Consider the following 15,794-nt stretch of genomic DNA (forward strand, 5'->3'; position numbering starts at 1 on the left):
TTATTCTGCGAAATTAAAAACTTTTTCCTTTTTTATTCTAATTCCTGTGTTTGATGGGTAGGGAACTAAGGGTGGAAAATAAGAGAATAAGAAAAATGAAAAGAAAAAAAGTTAAGACTGAGGAAGAAAAGTGGAAACCTCCAGTTCTCATGCTATATAAAATTTTATTGAGGTGTTTGGGAAATTGTTAAAAATATACAGAAATTATAATAAACCTAAATAAATAAAACAAAGTATAATTAGTTAAACTATTTATGCTAATTCAGAATAGTTATTTACAGTACAAGTGTGTTTATGAACATGATTACAATAACGAGTGTGAACGATCACACGAGTTTGAACTCCGCGTAAAGAATGTTGACCCCGTCCAGATTAGCCCTGGAAGCAAACATTTGTTAAAATACATTTCATTTTTTTTTCTAATTAATTAAATAATCAAGTCAACAATAATCAACAAAATTAATTCGACCAAAAATTACTTTTCATCCCATTGTAAACATATTAAAATTTAAAAAAAGGAAAATTACAACGAAAGCCAAAAGAAAGTCGAACATAATCTGCAAAATTAAAAACTTTCCTCTCTTTTTATTCTAATTCCTGTTTTTGACGGAGGGTGAACCAAGGGGGATTTAAAGGATAGGGAAAAAGTTAAACCCTGACGAGAAAAAAGGAAAAACTCCACAGTTCAAGTGCCTAATAAATTCGATTACATCGGTCGGTTTGAAGAAAGTTTATAGAAATATGTCTTTTGAAGAAAGACGCGGTTTGTAAGAGCTTTTAAAGAGTGTTTTTATTAAGGCTGTTTTTTAGATTTAACATAAAATATGTAAATATTATTTTTCTGGTTTATTTTGAAATTGTAGATAATCCATTTATTTGATGGTTGTATTTTGTGAGCTATATTTTCTAGAAAATAAACTGAGGTTTTAAAATGTTTAACTAATAATCGGTAAATTCATTATTTGCGATGTATGGATTATCATTTTTATGCAGAATTAGAAGTTTTCGAGAAATTCCGCCTCAAAGATCCCTGAATTTTCTCAACGCTCCGGAGATATACAGGTCCGGTAATATCTAGGCATAGGAATTACATGCATTGGAATGAAACGCCTATAAAAAGTCTAAGCTTAAACAGAGATGGACAACAACTTCCCCGTTTCCACTTCCACTACGACTGTCGAGTTAGACAAACTCCAATAAGATAAAAAATTTTGGAAATTCCGCCGCCTCCCATCCACCCATGATACGCTTATATGTATACGGTGATACGATTATCGCATGATATGATTATCGCCATTATTTTATTTCTCTTCCCGCGCCACCACAAAACGCCATCACCTCAGTCCATCACAGAGTTTCCAGGTCTACCGGTTTCGTCTGTAAGCTACCGATCTACCGATTTAAACAAAAATCTAACGATATGTTCACCTGCGTCTTTAGTCTAATCTGACTTTATTATTGTTTATTAAATTTTATTTAGTAATCATAGGTCATCGTTCTGTCTAGTTGCAGAGTTACAAAGATATTCCTACAAATCCTTATTACTCTTTATTAGGCGCGGTATTGGCGATATGCCCGAAGAAGTTGATATCTTTTGAAAAGATTTTGTTTCATTCATCTACTAAAGTTAAACCCATATTTTCCCCAAAAAAATATAAACAAAAAACAAAATCTAAGTTAAGAAACAAACTGAATACGGATAAATATTTTAGTGCTTTTCCTGTCAAAAAATATATTAATATGAAATAAGAGTTGAGAGTTGCTACAGCTTTCCCATTGAAATGAAATTAATTTTAGATATCACTGATCAAAATTTGTACAAAGGTAAAAGGTGACTGCTATCCCTACTTGTTATAGTTTTTATTAATATATTAATATTGTTTAATTCAATATATATTTTTTTAATATTAAATAATATACCTCTTTCTCAACCCGGATTCATCCACTCTTGGATCAGCCTTAGCTTATCTCCCAAGACCATACTGGGGAAATCACTGTCCCATCCCATTCTCATATCCAAACCTCAAAATTTTCTAATCAAAAGCGTGGCCTTGAAATTGCCAAACCTCTAAACCACGAAATGTCGAACCTTAAAACAAAACTACCCCAGGCGAGTAGAACGTATGATTCAGAATCTCGCACTGAATATAATATACCTACCTATTTCTAATTCTTGTTATATTTACTATATTTGTATTTTATTTGAGTGATCTAGTATTACGACACATAGGAATGCTAATTTTGGACTTAAATATTATATTTTATTTTGTTTCTGTACTTTTGATTTTTGTTGAAGATCTACCGAGAATTTTGTTCTCGTATGGAATTATAATCTAACAAACCCGGCAACCCTGTTCGGCTACTCCTTTATAAAGTTTTTTCGGCCTAATTCCTTTGTCGCCGCCGCCGACCGACCGGTCGGTGTCGGGGCGACTGGAAGGAAGATCGTACAGTATTGCCAATTCATAGAATTGCACTTGCTATTTTAGAAATGATTTCAAAGTTCTGCATGTTACTTTTTGTTTTAGAAAGAAGTTGTTATGTGCCTAGAGAAAACATTCTTAAAATTGTTTTGTACTTTATTTAATATTTCATTAAGTAGGCAAGATAATGGGATTAGAAGATTCGGGATTTAGGATAAGCCAACATAATTTTGATTCAACAGAATGGCAACACTGTCCTTCGTCTTTCTATTTTTTCGATTCTATTCTATTAGTAGCCGGTAGCCCACACACAAGCGTCTTAAAGACCCGCCCCCCCCCACGCAGACGCTCTCTCCTTTCTCGTCGTATCACTTCTATGATCACTTTCCCTATACAATGGTAGGGAAAAGACACTTTATCCATCTCTGTTGTACTGCAGTGTATTTTGCAGCCTTAGCATCTTTTTTTATCGCATTGAAAAGCTCCTATCGCTAATGAAATTTTGCCACACGTGTATTTCATAAGCGTATCATTGCTTGATAGGACAAATTGTTCAATAACTCGACTAAAATTTAATATTTTTTGGTGATTCAAAGTTCATTTAAAAGGCAGAATCAACAGCTATCACATTTTGGAATTAGTTTAAATTTTGTCATATTTTACGATAATAAAAAAACGGACAAACATTCCTTAGCCCAAAAATTTTCAGATTTGTACAAAATTATTAATATTTTCACTAATAATAGCTTATTTTTAAGCAACTCAGAAAGCCTGAAGTATTTGTTTAAGCACATTTTAATAAAAAAAAAAAAAATGGCGCCGGGAGGCACATATAGCCGCCCATACTTGATATTTTTTTTATCTCAAAAACTGCGACTTTGATTTTTATAAATTTACAACGAATATTTAATCCCTCATCAAATCGTCCCTGTCCCTTTAAATTGTTTATGTCCAAATTAATTTTGTATAATTCTTCTATTATAAATAAAGATAAGTCAGCGACAGCTGTATAGATAATTGGACAGAAAGCTAGAAAATTCTTTCTTATTTCAACCTTTCTAGTTTCTGTGTTAAAATTGACAAATAATATAATGGTACTAATTTATTCTACGTGTGAAAAGTCACTAAAGTCAGGAGTGAAATCCAGTTTTATTCAAAAGTATTTGTTAATTTGATATAAATTCAAAATAAAATTTGGAACGTAGTTATTGAGTATATAAATTATTTCGCTTTGGATTTTATTAGTTTTGGATTTGTGTAACAAAAACAGTTTCAACAATTGGCGCTGATATATCATCCGGCGCCCCTAATGCCTTGGCGCCTGTGTGCGCCGCACACTTCGCACACATGGGCAGCGCGGCCCTGTCGGTTTGGTCGGCTAACAATTATTCATGAGTGGCTTTTCGGTTTTTTTCGAATTTCCGGAAAGTGTCGTAAGCAAAAAAAAATTGTATAATAACTTTATAAGTAACAAACATCAAAGAGGAGTTGGAAATCAACGATAAAAGTTCAAAATTACCCGCAATATCTTGCAACTCTTTCGGAGTATATCGTTTTTTCTATTTTCCCGGATATAATGGACTACCTTCACCATTTGGTCTGAAATATGAAATATCAGCATCCAAAGGACGTTCTACACCCCTTAATAGTCTAGAAGCTGTGGAATATGACTTATAAAATTGTGTATGACGAGGCTTGTGATATCTGGCAGTCGCACAAAAAAAAAATCTGAAAATTTTTGGCTAAGAAATGGTTTGCATGGTTTTTGTATTATCATAAAATGTGACAAAATTCAAACTGAACTTCAAATTAACAAAACCTGTACATTGCTTCGTTCGTCAATCCCATCATCTATAGATGTCTATTAAACTTACAATGCCCTGTGGTTAGGTAGACCCAGACAACCAGGGCAGCTTAAGTTTATATTATCTTAGGACGTAATGTATAATATATTGTTTGTCTCTATATTAAGAAACAACTTACTAATAATAATAAACTTAAACAGACACGAAATCTTCACTAACTAAAAACTTTAATATACTTAACTCGAACCGACAGTTCTAGCTTAATAAGTAATTATAACAACTCGAAGGAATCTTTTGCTTCCACTCCTATTCTATTCCGCGTTCAGTTTTCTACAATTAGGACGATCCTAATGCGATTAGCTCGGACTTTAGCGTCACTCCGGCCGTAATTTTTCCTTCTGTTAGACGCCTCTCTGGTGTTCTCCTTGTTAATCTGTTTTTCGCGCGGAATTCGAGCTCTAAGTTGTTCTGGCGACTGTTGTTAACGTCGGTTTCCTTTTTTATGGAGCCATTCGGGAAACAGGTTTTTCTTACGTTTCAATGATTTTAAGCCTTTGAAAAATTTTCTATTTGGCTTAGCAACAGCTTCCTAATCCTAATTTAAACATTTTTTTTGTTACGTTTTTTTTTGCATCTGAGTGTACCTAGAAGTTGTTGATCACATTGATTATTAATCTGCTTCATCAACACAATATAATCAACAGGTGAATTTGCATATCAGTCATTGCATCAGTCAGAATTTGCATTCATGTCAGAATATTAAATATTCATCTCTCCAAAAAAATCCTTTATGGGTATTTCGCTACTGCACTGTAAGAAAACCTACAAAGTGAAATAGTTATTTCTTGTAAACACTTCTGCGTTAAACCTAAACGGACACTGCTTGTCAGAAGTTATGTTTACAGTTATACAAATTTGCCTAACAAAGAAAAAAATGCTTAACGTTTCGGAAAGTTTATCTCTTTCCGTCTTCGGAAGCAAAAAAATACAAAGAATAAAGAAAAAAACTATTTAAAATATTTAAATTCAACTATTCGAGAACACTTTACGTTTTTAAAACAGATACGTCTAGAAGAAACCGTTGACGTTCTGTTAAAATGACATTATATCAAGTTAAACTTCAAAATTAACAATTACTACCTGATAAAAATTACCGAATAAGGTAAAACCAAAAAGCCCAAACTTTCTGTGTGATTATTTTTAAATTTTACGTATGTTATGTTTATTTATGTTATGTTTTATGTTTAAAATCAAAGAAGCGATTGCCATACATTACTAACATCTACAGATGCATGAGCAATACATTTATTCTTATTAGATTGAATTAAAAAAGCCCCTTTTACTTTTCTTTTTTAGGTTTAACGCAGAAGTGTTTACAAAAAATAACTATTTTATTTTGTAGATTTTCTTACAGTGCAGTGGCAAAATACCCATAAAGGATTTTTTTGAGAGATGAACCCGCCACATTTTTTAGTAAATATTCATATTTTATGGTATTACTTTATTTATTTCAGAAGAAACGATGCAAGAATATTTCCTTGAAATTTACTTCTATTTCCTCAACTCCAAACATCAATTAAGAACTCCCCTCTCAAAAAGAGAATCACGGCAGCAAATGCACAGCGCTCTTAACTTGGAGCCATACAGCGTCGACGACCGAATTAATATATCCGGAAATCCGCAAAACAAGAACTTCCAGTCGCAGTTACGTCCCTATATACGTACGGGAGGATGTATAAATGCGCGACGCGATCCAGAATTTATACCTGCCAAGCTGCGGAACTACTTTAATTAGGTAATAGAACTGGCAAATTTAGACGAACATCAATCTGTTGAACTCCACGCTACGAAATAAGAAGCTTTGAATAAGTTAAAGGAAGAAAATTTAACTTAAATCGCTTACCATGGTCTTAATTTGTTTATACAATATATTATGTTAAGAAATAAGAAGCTTTGAGTAAGTCTAAAATAACAAAGTTTCACTTTATGATTTTAATATCGGATTTTCTTGATAATGTAATATAAAATTTGTAACATCATTATACGGGGTGTAGAAATAAGTGCAAGTAGTTTAATGGGTAATCAAGGTAGGTACCAAGGGAGACCGTATAAGAATTGAGTGGATACGACAAAAGACCCAGGTAATAGATGTCATCCACAGAGTCAAATTCTCGGCAGGACACCTGGCAAGAACAACAGACAACAGATGGACCATAAAAATTACAGCCTGGTGCCCACATAATGAGACCATAATATTATGAAATTAGCAGGGATAACTTGCGCCCGCATAGACAATAATAGACAAAAATGGGCCCAACTACAAAGAGAGTATGCGAGGGAAGCTACACGATAATTGGAAATGGTTGAATAATGATGATGATGATGATGATGATGATGATGATGATATTAAAGCTATAACTAGGTATGTTTATTAAAGATGTAAACATTTCACAGTAAATAACATGATATTACACTTTAAAAATTAGGATTAGAGCTCGGATTAGAGTCAATATCAAAAACCTAAAATAAAAGTTCAATTTTTATGAAACTTTTGGACACACAAAATATATTTAAAAATATTTCTTCGTTTTAAACAAGTAATTGTAAGACATTTTATACCCGCTTTCCTTCTATTAGTTTTATTCGCATAGATAAAATTAATAGGCCAGTCGCAAAGTATTAAAAAATAGATTATGGCGGGAGCAAATCCAGACAAGCTAGAATACATTTTATTTTGTTTAGTTTAGTGTAAGGAACCACGTGTTAAATTTGCACCACTCCCAAAGCCCGGATTTGGCCGCCATCTTAAAAAAAGTGGCTAAAATTCGGTTTATTTTTCATTATTTGTTAATAACTCGATTTCTATCAACTTTAGTGCAAAAAATGTACAGACCGAAATTAAAGAAGAGGAAAAACTCTATAAAAAACGTTTTATGTACTTTTTCCGTGCGACGACCCGTTTCCAAGTTATCTCGGTTTAAACACGCTAAATATATTATAAGCAGTTATTATTTCCTTTATTCTAGGCAGTTTTTGTCTTTCCGAGAACCTTACTCTTTTTATTTCTCCACGCGTTTAGTGGCTGCGACACCACATCCGCATTATACAGACAAGAAAAATGAAAACTTTCAAAGACCCAAACGCATCTCCAGAAAATATATATGGATCCAAAAAATGCGACTCATTAGTTAAGTACAGATACCAGTGATTCGTAAAATCTATTACCAAAAGTTTGCCAAACCTAGCATCATTACCACCGACCAAAGACGCAGCTCGCTTGCACTCCTTCCGTACGTACAGCTAAGGTATGGGAATGAAAAATCACCTCGGGATTGGGGATGGAAAAATTCAAAGAATGGGTTGATGCCCATTGCTACTTCCCAAGATGCAGCTCCCCAAGAATTATTAAATCTGATTTCTTGTAAATGTGCCAAAAGTTGTAATACATCTTGTAGTTGCCGCAAAGCAGGTTTGCGTTGCTCGGTAATGTGTGCACTTTGTCACGGCAAATCATGTTCGAATAGTTTGGAGGTGGCAAAATTAGACGAAGATGAGTACGAGGACAATTTTCCTCTCGGTAAAGATCAACGAAAAGATATATGATACAGATGTGGAAGACATTCAGGAAGATTATATTGAACAGCCAGTAACATCAAAAAAACGAAGAAACTCTGATGAACCTTCCACCTCAAAAGAAACCTTGACGTTGACGACATGTGGATTAGGCCTATTGGAAATGGGGAGACCACTAAAAAAAACGCGCCGGGTGCCTACTTTACCTCAAGGCAGCTCCCTGAGTGATAAGGCGGTTAAACTTGTCTTCCACCAGTCGCGCAGCAATAAAAATTTAGTTCGTTATTGCGGTCATAATGCAAATTGCGTTCTTCCATTATGACCGCGACAGCAGGCTACTGCCAACCAGTAGCAAGCAAGTTTTTAGGCTTTATGTATCGGGGGTGCCGCTCAAGATGGTGTGGAAACAAGTACAGTTAACCCTGGATATATTGAACACGTACATTATATGAAACTTTAATTTTGTTTTCGTAAAATTCGATACTTTGGGTAGTCATACGAAAAAAAAACATACAACGTTTTTATAGAGTTTTTCCTCTTCTTTAGTTTTTGTCCGTACATATTTTGCACGAAAGTTGATAGAAATCGAGTTATTGACAAATAATGAAAAATAAACCGAATTTTAGCCAATTTTTCCAAGATGGCGGCCAAATCCGGGCTTTACGGGGAGTGCAAATTTAATACGTGCTTCTCAACACCAAAATAAACAAAATAAAACTTATTTCCGCTTGTCCGGAATTGCTGCCGTCATCGATGCACTTGCCGACTGGCCTAAAATTGCTTTTTTGACATTTATGTTTTTTGAAACTGAATTTTTATACTCGTAATTAAAAATATTGAAGTGGCGTGACTGTATTAGCGACTTTTAGTGTTGGACGTGAAAAATTGTCTTTAAGTTAGACATTGTCTTCATTATTAACAAATATGGCAATTTTCTTTTAAAAAACGTTCTCGGACAACCCATCGTCTGTTAGCATCCAAAATATATAAAAACCATCTTTGTTTTTTATGTGCTTAGTTTAGTGATGGGTTGTTATTTAACTATCTGTTATTTTATAACAATTATTTATAAATAACATAACGCAACCGTTACTACTTCTAAAAAATAACAGATATAAAATAACAACACGTAGAGATCGGCTGCTCGTGAAACAAAAAACGAAGTCGGCGCTCTGCATCACCACGAAATTCTATGCTGCTCGAAGCAATTCCAAAAAACAACTAGTATGGATGGAAAACATGTTATTTCGTCAACCGTCGATACAGGCGGCGAGACAACGGACAACGGAGTGGGGAAAGCGCTACGGCGAACGTAGCTGCTTCGGTCGGTCCCGTCGACGCGCGACGGTCGTATTGGGCTTACAACGGCTTAAAAATAATAGGATATAAAAGAAGCAGGTTTTTTGAAACAGTTGCGGGCATAACGCCTGGCGGTGGAGATAACAGGACTGGGAAAGGAACGCTGCTGCATCGGTCGATTGTCGATGGAGGCTCGCAACGGGTTGGAGAAGCAGTCATTTTAGATATGTTGTTTTTCAACCTGTTACGAGCATAACAGGGCGGCGGTCGAGATAATCGGTGTGGGGAAGGAACGCTGCTGCATCGGTCGATTGTCGATGGAGGTTCGAAACAGGTTGGGGAATAACGCATCAGTTGTTTTAGATACATTCTGTTTCAACCTGTTACGAGCATAACGGACGGAGGTCGAGATATTATGGCGCTGTATGTTTCAGTACTTACTTTTTAAGTTTCAATATTTAGGTATTTATTTATTCTGAAAAATTTTCAGAATAATATTTTAAGATTTTTTAAAAATGTATACAGGGTGTTTTGAAAAATCTGGTCATTGATTAATCACGATCCTGCTTAAAGCCCTTGACGTAAAAAGCTGATTTTTGGAAAACGGATTGACTTTAGTGTGTAGAGGTTCGATAAGAAGGGATTTTTCGAAACTCGAATTCTAAGGGGGTGAAACTACTCTCAAATATTAGAATATTTTTTATTTAAAAACCGGTGAGTTTTTCAGAAAAACTCGTAAAACACGTATATTTTATTATGTTGTTTTACATATTTTAAGATTTTTAAAAAATATATACAGGGGGTTTCATAAAATATGACCATTGAGTAATCACTATTCTGCTTAAACTGCTGGACGTTTAAAGCTGATTTTTTGCAAACGGATTGACTGTGGGGTTGAGGTTCGATAAGGACGGGTTTCTCGAATCTCAAATTCCAACAGGGTGAAAACGCCCCTCAAATTTTTCAATATTTGTTATTTAAAAACGGTTAGTCTTTCGGGAAAATGTCTGACACGCATAATTTATTTTGTTTTTTTACATATTTTGAAATTTTTTAAAAATCATACAGGGTGTTCCAAAAAGTTGAGTAATTGATTAACCACGATTCTGCTTAAACTGCTCGACGTTAGAAAGCTTATTTTTGGCAAATGTGAGAAAATTTTATCCAGTTTGTATGTTAATGGAAATTCTTGTTTTGCTTTATCATCACCATTAGAAATTATTAATTCGACGCGAACGAAGTCGCGGGTACACGCTAGTTTAAGTGAAAAATTAATTCGAACTCTAGTGTGCAGTTGGTTTACTTATGAAAAATATACTACACATTTTCTTATATTGCTATTTTTTGACCGCAAATGGTAAAATCAAAACTAAGAGCTTCTCGCCCGTCAAGTGAGATGCACCCTGTACACTGCTACGCAATTCAGGATCTACGCGGATCGAGGGGCAGGGCGTAGGTAGATCGCTATGTGTAGGTATAGATGAGAGGCGGAATTTTGGCTTTTTTTATATCGCAATTTGTAAACAGCGCTTATTTGTAAACAACCCCCTTTTTTAGAGAGGCATTTTAGATAACAATCGATATTTAGAAATGTTTTGACACCCTGGAAATACTACCACCGAGCACGTCATTGTTGCAAGTTGCAACTGCGTTAATACGCCTGGCGGTGACCGTCTCATACTCTTTCAGATATTTAGCCGTAAAATAAAGAAACCTGTTATTTTTAAGCTGTTATTTTAAGCTGTTTTTTATAAATAACTATAACAGTTTCAACTGTTACCTAAAAATAACAGTTTTGCCCATCACTATTAGTTATATCATCGTTAGCATAGGGTGTCAATCATTGAAATTATAATACTTAATATTTTTACGGCAAATCATTGGCACAGGAATTATTAATTATTATAAGTGGTATAAAGTCAACTTTAAATATAAACAATAACAGTGACTAAGTACATTTTGGCTCCCAATTATATTAAAAGTATAATATTTACTCATTAATAACCAAATACCACGCATAATAAAGTGACACATTTATTATGCCAAATACTAAAATTTATATAAAACTGAATTTATGAATTAAAGTTGATAGATTTATATACAGTTTGCTAATATTCATCAAAATAGGGCTAAAAATTAAAAAAAATATATAACACTTTAATACAAACGCGTTTTTTTGCATCTGAGTACTTAAGAATGTATTTTTGATCCGGTTTAATTGGACGTGGATGTCAATTTGTTTATTATTATATTTTAAATGGCACCCCCTGTATATTTTACGATTTTTGAATTCTACATGAAATACTTCATGGAATTTTGGGGATGTTCATTTCAAAGCCAACTGGACGCCCTTTTTCTCGCTCATAGGTATAATAGATACATATTTGAAGTTTTAACAGCGATCATAGAAGACAATACACCATTAAAATGTATTTTCGTGATATTTCAAAATAAGTAATATGTATCTTCAATTTGTACCAATTACCTTAATAGAGGCTGCGTACTTTTATGACAATCCCGGATATCTCTTGCATCCTTAGTCCATTTTTCTCACTCTTGTCTTCTCCACAACCTACTAATTCCACCTTTTGTCCCTAAATTAGCCCTACGCGGCCCTTTCCCATTGTCTAACCTTCTTCCGCTTGTAACGTAAGCCCCAGATCCCGTTTGTTGCAATTAGGAAGACCCTAATTTGGTTAACTTCGGTTTTAGCACTGCGTAAGAAAATTCTTATTAACATCTGAGTTGGTATAGTAAAATATACCATACGATCGAAAAAAAAAATGGCGTCACCGACGGCTGGGGAAAGACAGTCGATGATAATTTTGGCGTGGTCAATACCTAGGCGTCATTAACTATAATAAACAACTAACTAACAAGGGTAGCTTAAATGATACTTTAACAGCGAAGATAGGTTAAAAACCTTATTTCTTCTCGCACGTTTTTTACTTGCTTCCTTTTGTTTTAATTTTTGTATTCCTTTTCATAAGTTATTCGGGATTTAAATGGAAGTAGGATATGACGTTTGTCGCCTCAGCTTGAATATCTGTTGGTAATTTACTTATTTCGTTTTGAGCCACTTCTGGCTCCAATTCAATCAGCAATCGACACGAAAGAGAATTAAAAAATATTGACTCAAAACTGACAACTAAAGAGACAGCTTTATTTATTTGTCAAATTACATAGAAACCAACGCCAACCCAGCACAACATATTTTCTACTCGTAATAAATTCCTTGAAATATCGTCTCGCGATTGAAGATCGCCTCCCGAAATTAATTCACTCGCGACTTCATCGCTTGTGAATTAATCTTGTCAGTCGACAAGAACATACAATTTTATCGACTTGTATAAAAAATAACTATTTATATTGAGTAAAAAGGATTTTTAAATGGTGTATTTTAAAATTTGAAAAAAAAGATATTTTTGAAAAAAAAGATATTTTGTGCATATGGAAGCGTTCTATCCTTTTTAATCTTTTTAGAATTAATTAGTATTAATTTTTGATTGAAATTTTTTTGAAGTTTTATGTTATTTAATAAATGACATCTAGAAATTGATTATCATCGCAAAAATTATTATCGTTTGTAATTTCCAGCCGACTTTACCGCCGTGTTTTTACGGTTATCGTACATTATATAAACAATTCATTAAGCCACAAAGACAGAAACTCCTTTGATAAAAAATTCAGCAGTAGGTCAAACAAATCTCGTCCGTAAGCTCTTTGTGATTAGTAAAATACTATTGACCAGCGTGCCCAAACTCGAAACAATGTCCCCATCTTCTTTTATTTGTTTTCTTTTTCGCTGCTGCGGCATTTGACGTAAACGAAAAAAGACAGACACAGAAAAAAATTAAAAAAATACAGAGAATCGTGGCTCGTGTATCCGAAGAAATCACCGGCCCGCTTTTTTTTTCTCGTCAAACTTTTCCGAATCCCAAAAGTTCGCTGTTTGCTCAACAGATTTGACTCCTTTCATCGCGGGAATTAAAATATTCATGTTTAAACAGGAAGAGGACGTATAATTAAAAAAGAAAGTAGGAATTGGAACTGGGTTTTTAATAAATGCGTTTTTTTTTGGTGGAAAATCATCCAAAATATGATGTGTTCCTGCGCAAGTAGAAGAAATATTATACGCACTAATAGAAAAAAATATTACGAATCTTTGATGCTTTGTGAAATTAATCCCAATTTCTTTTATTGTCCACAATTATTATTACAGTTTGGGGTAGGAACCTTTTTGGTCACCAAAACATAATATTACTAAGCATTGCTAAAATCATGAATTATTGAACATTTTAAAATGTGAAATTTGAGTTATAAGTTAACGAAAATCTATATGCTCGATCTGTCTAAATCAACCCATTGGATATTATACAGGGAGTGCCAAAAAATATTTATTTCCGTTTGTTATATAAAAATCGCTATGTGTGAAATCTTTGTTATTTGACTAATGAAATAGCTTTTCGACTATATATTATGTTCGTAAACCTAAACCTTCAGGTTTTTTAAGTAGAGCTATAAATATATATATAAAGTTTTGAATTACAAATGACACTATAAGAAATTTAGCAAGTAAAATCTAATTGATACTTATAAAGTTTTGTCATGGTAACGATTTTCTTTAAACGAAACAACCGAAGAAACAACTATAATAGGATTATTATCTGTTAAATGGATTTACTGTAGAAACCAGAAAGTTTAGGTATAGGAACATGATATAACGTTGAAAAGCATTTTATATTTATGATTCGATTGTTTTAATAATATGCCTACTTAGGCTTGAATTTAAAACAGTTTTATATTCAATCGGTCGATTTAGACTTTTGAATAAAAAGATTTAGACAGATCGAACATAATATCGACTTTCCTTAACATCTAAACCAACTTTCATCTTTATCAATCAATGTTAGCATTTTAATTTTAAAAATATATCTATATTGTATCTGTATTTTTGTTAATCTCTTGACAGTAATTAAACACGTATAATGTTATACAAGGTGTCCCAATATTCCGTAGACATAGAACTACTACGTATTTTTGGAATGAAAATAAGAATATTAGATATTATTATTCTATCATTTTAGATATAGTCTATTACAGTTGAATCAGAGCAATCAAACGCGTTTTCTACAACTCCAGATTTAAAGGAAAAAACCATAATAAAAAGGAGATGAGGTGCAATTAAATTAGGACGCCTTGAGATTTTGCTAAATTAACCACATCCAATGGGTAATATTTCGGTCTTAATATTTTTTTCGAACGAGAAAAACGAAGAAGATATTACAAAAGGGCTAATTAGAAGTGTCTGGAGATGAAAAATAAAAGAAAGAATCGCAGAAATTAATGGTAGTGCAAAGGGGAATAAGCGGCAATGAGGCGGACGCTGCTTGAAAGATTCTCTTGAAAATTAGGGAAACGTTTTAAATAAACTTCCGGTAATGGAAGTTGTGTAATTATGATTTATAATTAAAAACCCAAGCGCTTATGGGTATTGGTATAATGAAAATAATTTATTAATTAATAATTAATGAAACTAGTCTAGGCAGAATTTTTTTTACAATCTTTACATAGTAAATACACATATTATATATTTTTATACTACATATCTATTCTTCTTTTGATTCCAAAAATACGTAGTAGTTCTATGTCCACGGAATCTTGGAACACCCTGTATAATATTATACGTGTTTCATTACTGTCAAGAGATTAACAAAAATACAGATACAATATACATATATTTTTAAAATTAAAATGCTAACATTTGTCATTTTGCAACACACATTATCGCTCTCGCTTCGGTTTCCGCTTTTGTTCAAATTCCCGTTCCCTTTCCCTTTCCAGTTCCAGTTCCAGTTCCAGTTCCAGTTCCAGTTCCAGTTCCAGTTCCAGTTCCAGTTCCAGTTCCAGTTCCAGTTCCAGTTCCAGTTCCAGTTCCAGTTCCAGTTCCAGTTCCAGTTCCAGTTCCAGTTCCAGTTCCAGTTCCAGTTCCAGTTCCCGTTCCCGTTCCCGTTCCCGTTCCCGTTCCCGTTCCCGTTCCCGTTCCCGTTCCCGTTCCCGTACCTGTACCCGTACCCGTACCCGTACCCGTACCCGTACCCGTACCCGTACCCGTACCCGTACCCGTACCCGTACCCGTACCCGTACCCGTACCCGTACCCGTACCCGTACCCGTACCCGTACCCGTACCCGTACCCGTACCCGTACCCGTACCCGTACCCGTACCCGTACCCGTACCCGTACCCGTACCCGTACCCGTACCCGGTCCCGTTACCGTTACCGTTCCTTCTCCGGTTTGCAAAAAGCTGGAAGTGTTTTGACGCAAAGAAAGAATGAGAGGAAGGTTTGGTAAAACAATACAGGGGTATCGCAGTGGGCCCAAGGCCTCCGAGTGAGGGATCAAATATGATCCCAAACCCCAGCAACCTAACCTAACCTAACCTATGTCATATACTAACATACCAAATCTCGTTCTTTTATCTGAAAAAATAAAAAAGTTATAGGGGTGAGCCAAACAGCCTACTTTATTTTTATGTTAAAAAATAATAAAACATCATTGACATAAACTAAAAAACAAATAGCATAAACTAATATAAAATATCTACAATAAGCGCGACAGAGATTGATTAATATTATGAATAATACTCTGTCATATTTTAATTAAATCAATTTAGTTGTTAAACAATATAAATCG

General features: G+C 34.1%; 1 protein-coding gene across 1 annotated transcript; it reads left to right on the top strand.

The window, feature by feature from the left end:
• Positions 1-7,714: 7,714 nt before the first annotated feature.
• LOC115880289 (tetra-peptide repeat homeobox protein 1-like) lies at positions 7,715-15,420 on the top strand. Its single transcript, XM_030897474.1, has 2 exons — positions 7,715-7,805; positions 14,945-15,420. The coding sequence occupies exons 1-2, from the start codon at positions 7,715-7,717 to the stop codon at positions 15,418-15,420; spliced, it is 567 nt and encodes a 188-aa protein (XP_030753334.1).
• The last annotated feature ends 374 nt before the right edge of the window (positions 15,421-15,794 follow it).

The sequence above is a fragment of the Sitophilus oryzae genome, unplaced genomic scaffold, assembly GCF_002938485.1.
Source record: "Sitophilus oryzae breed Bouriz unplaced genomic scaffold, Soryzae_2.0 scaffold_1081_pilon_pilon, whole genome shotgun sequence".
Classification (NCBI taxonomy): Eukaryota; Metazoa; Arthropoda; class Insecta; order Coleoptera; family Curculionidae; genus Sitophilus; species Sitophilus oryzae.

What these genes read in the sequence shown, in the direction of transcription:
- LOC115880289 (XM_030897474.1), top strand. Translation starts at nt 7,715, where the DNA reads ATGTGTGCACTTTGTCACGGCAAATCATGTTCGAATAGTTTGGAGGTG. An exon ending in CGAGGACAATTTTCCTCTCG is followed by an intron (nt 7,806 to 14,944) that starts GTAAAGATCAAC and finishes TTCCCTTTCCAG; the next exon opens with TTCCAGTTCCAGTTCCAGTT.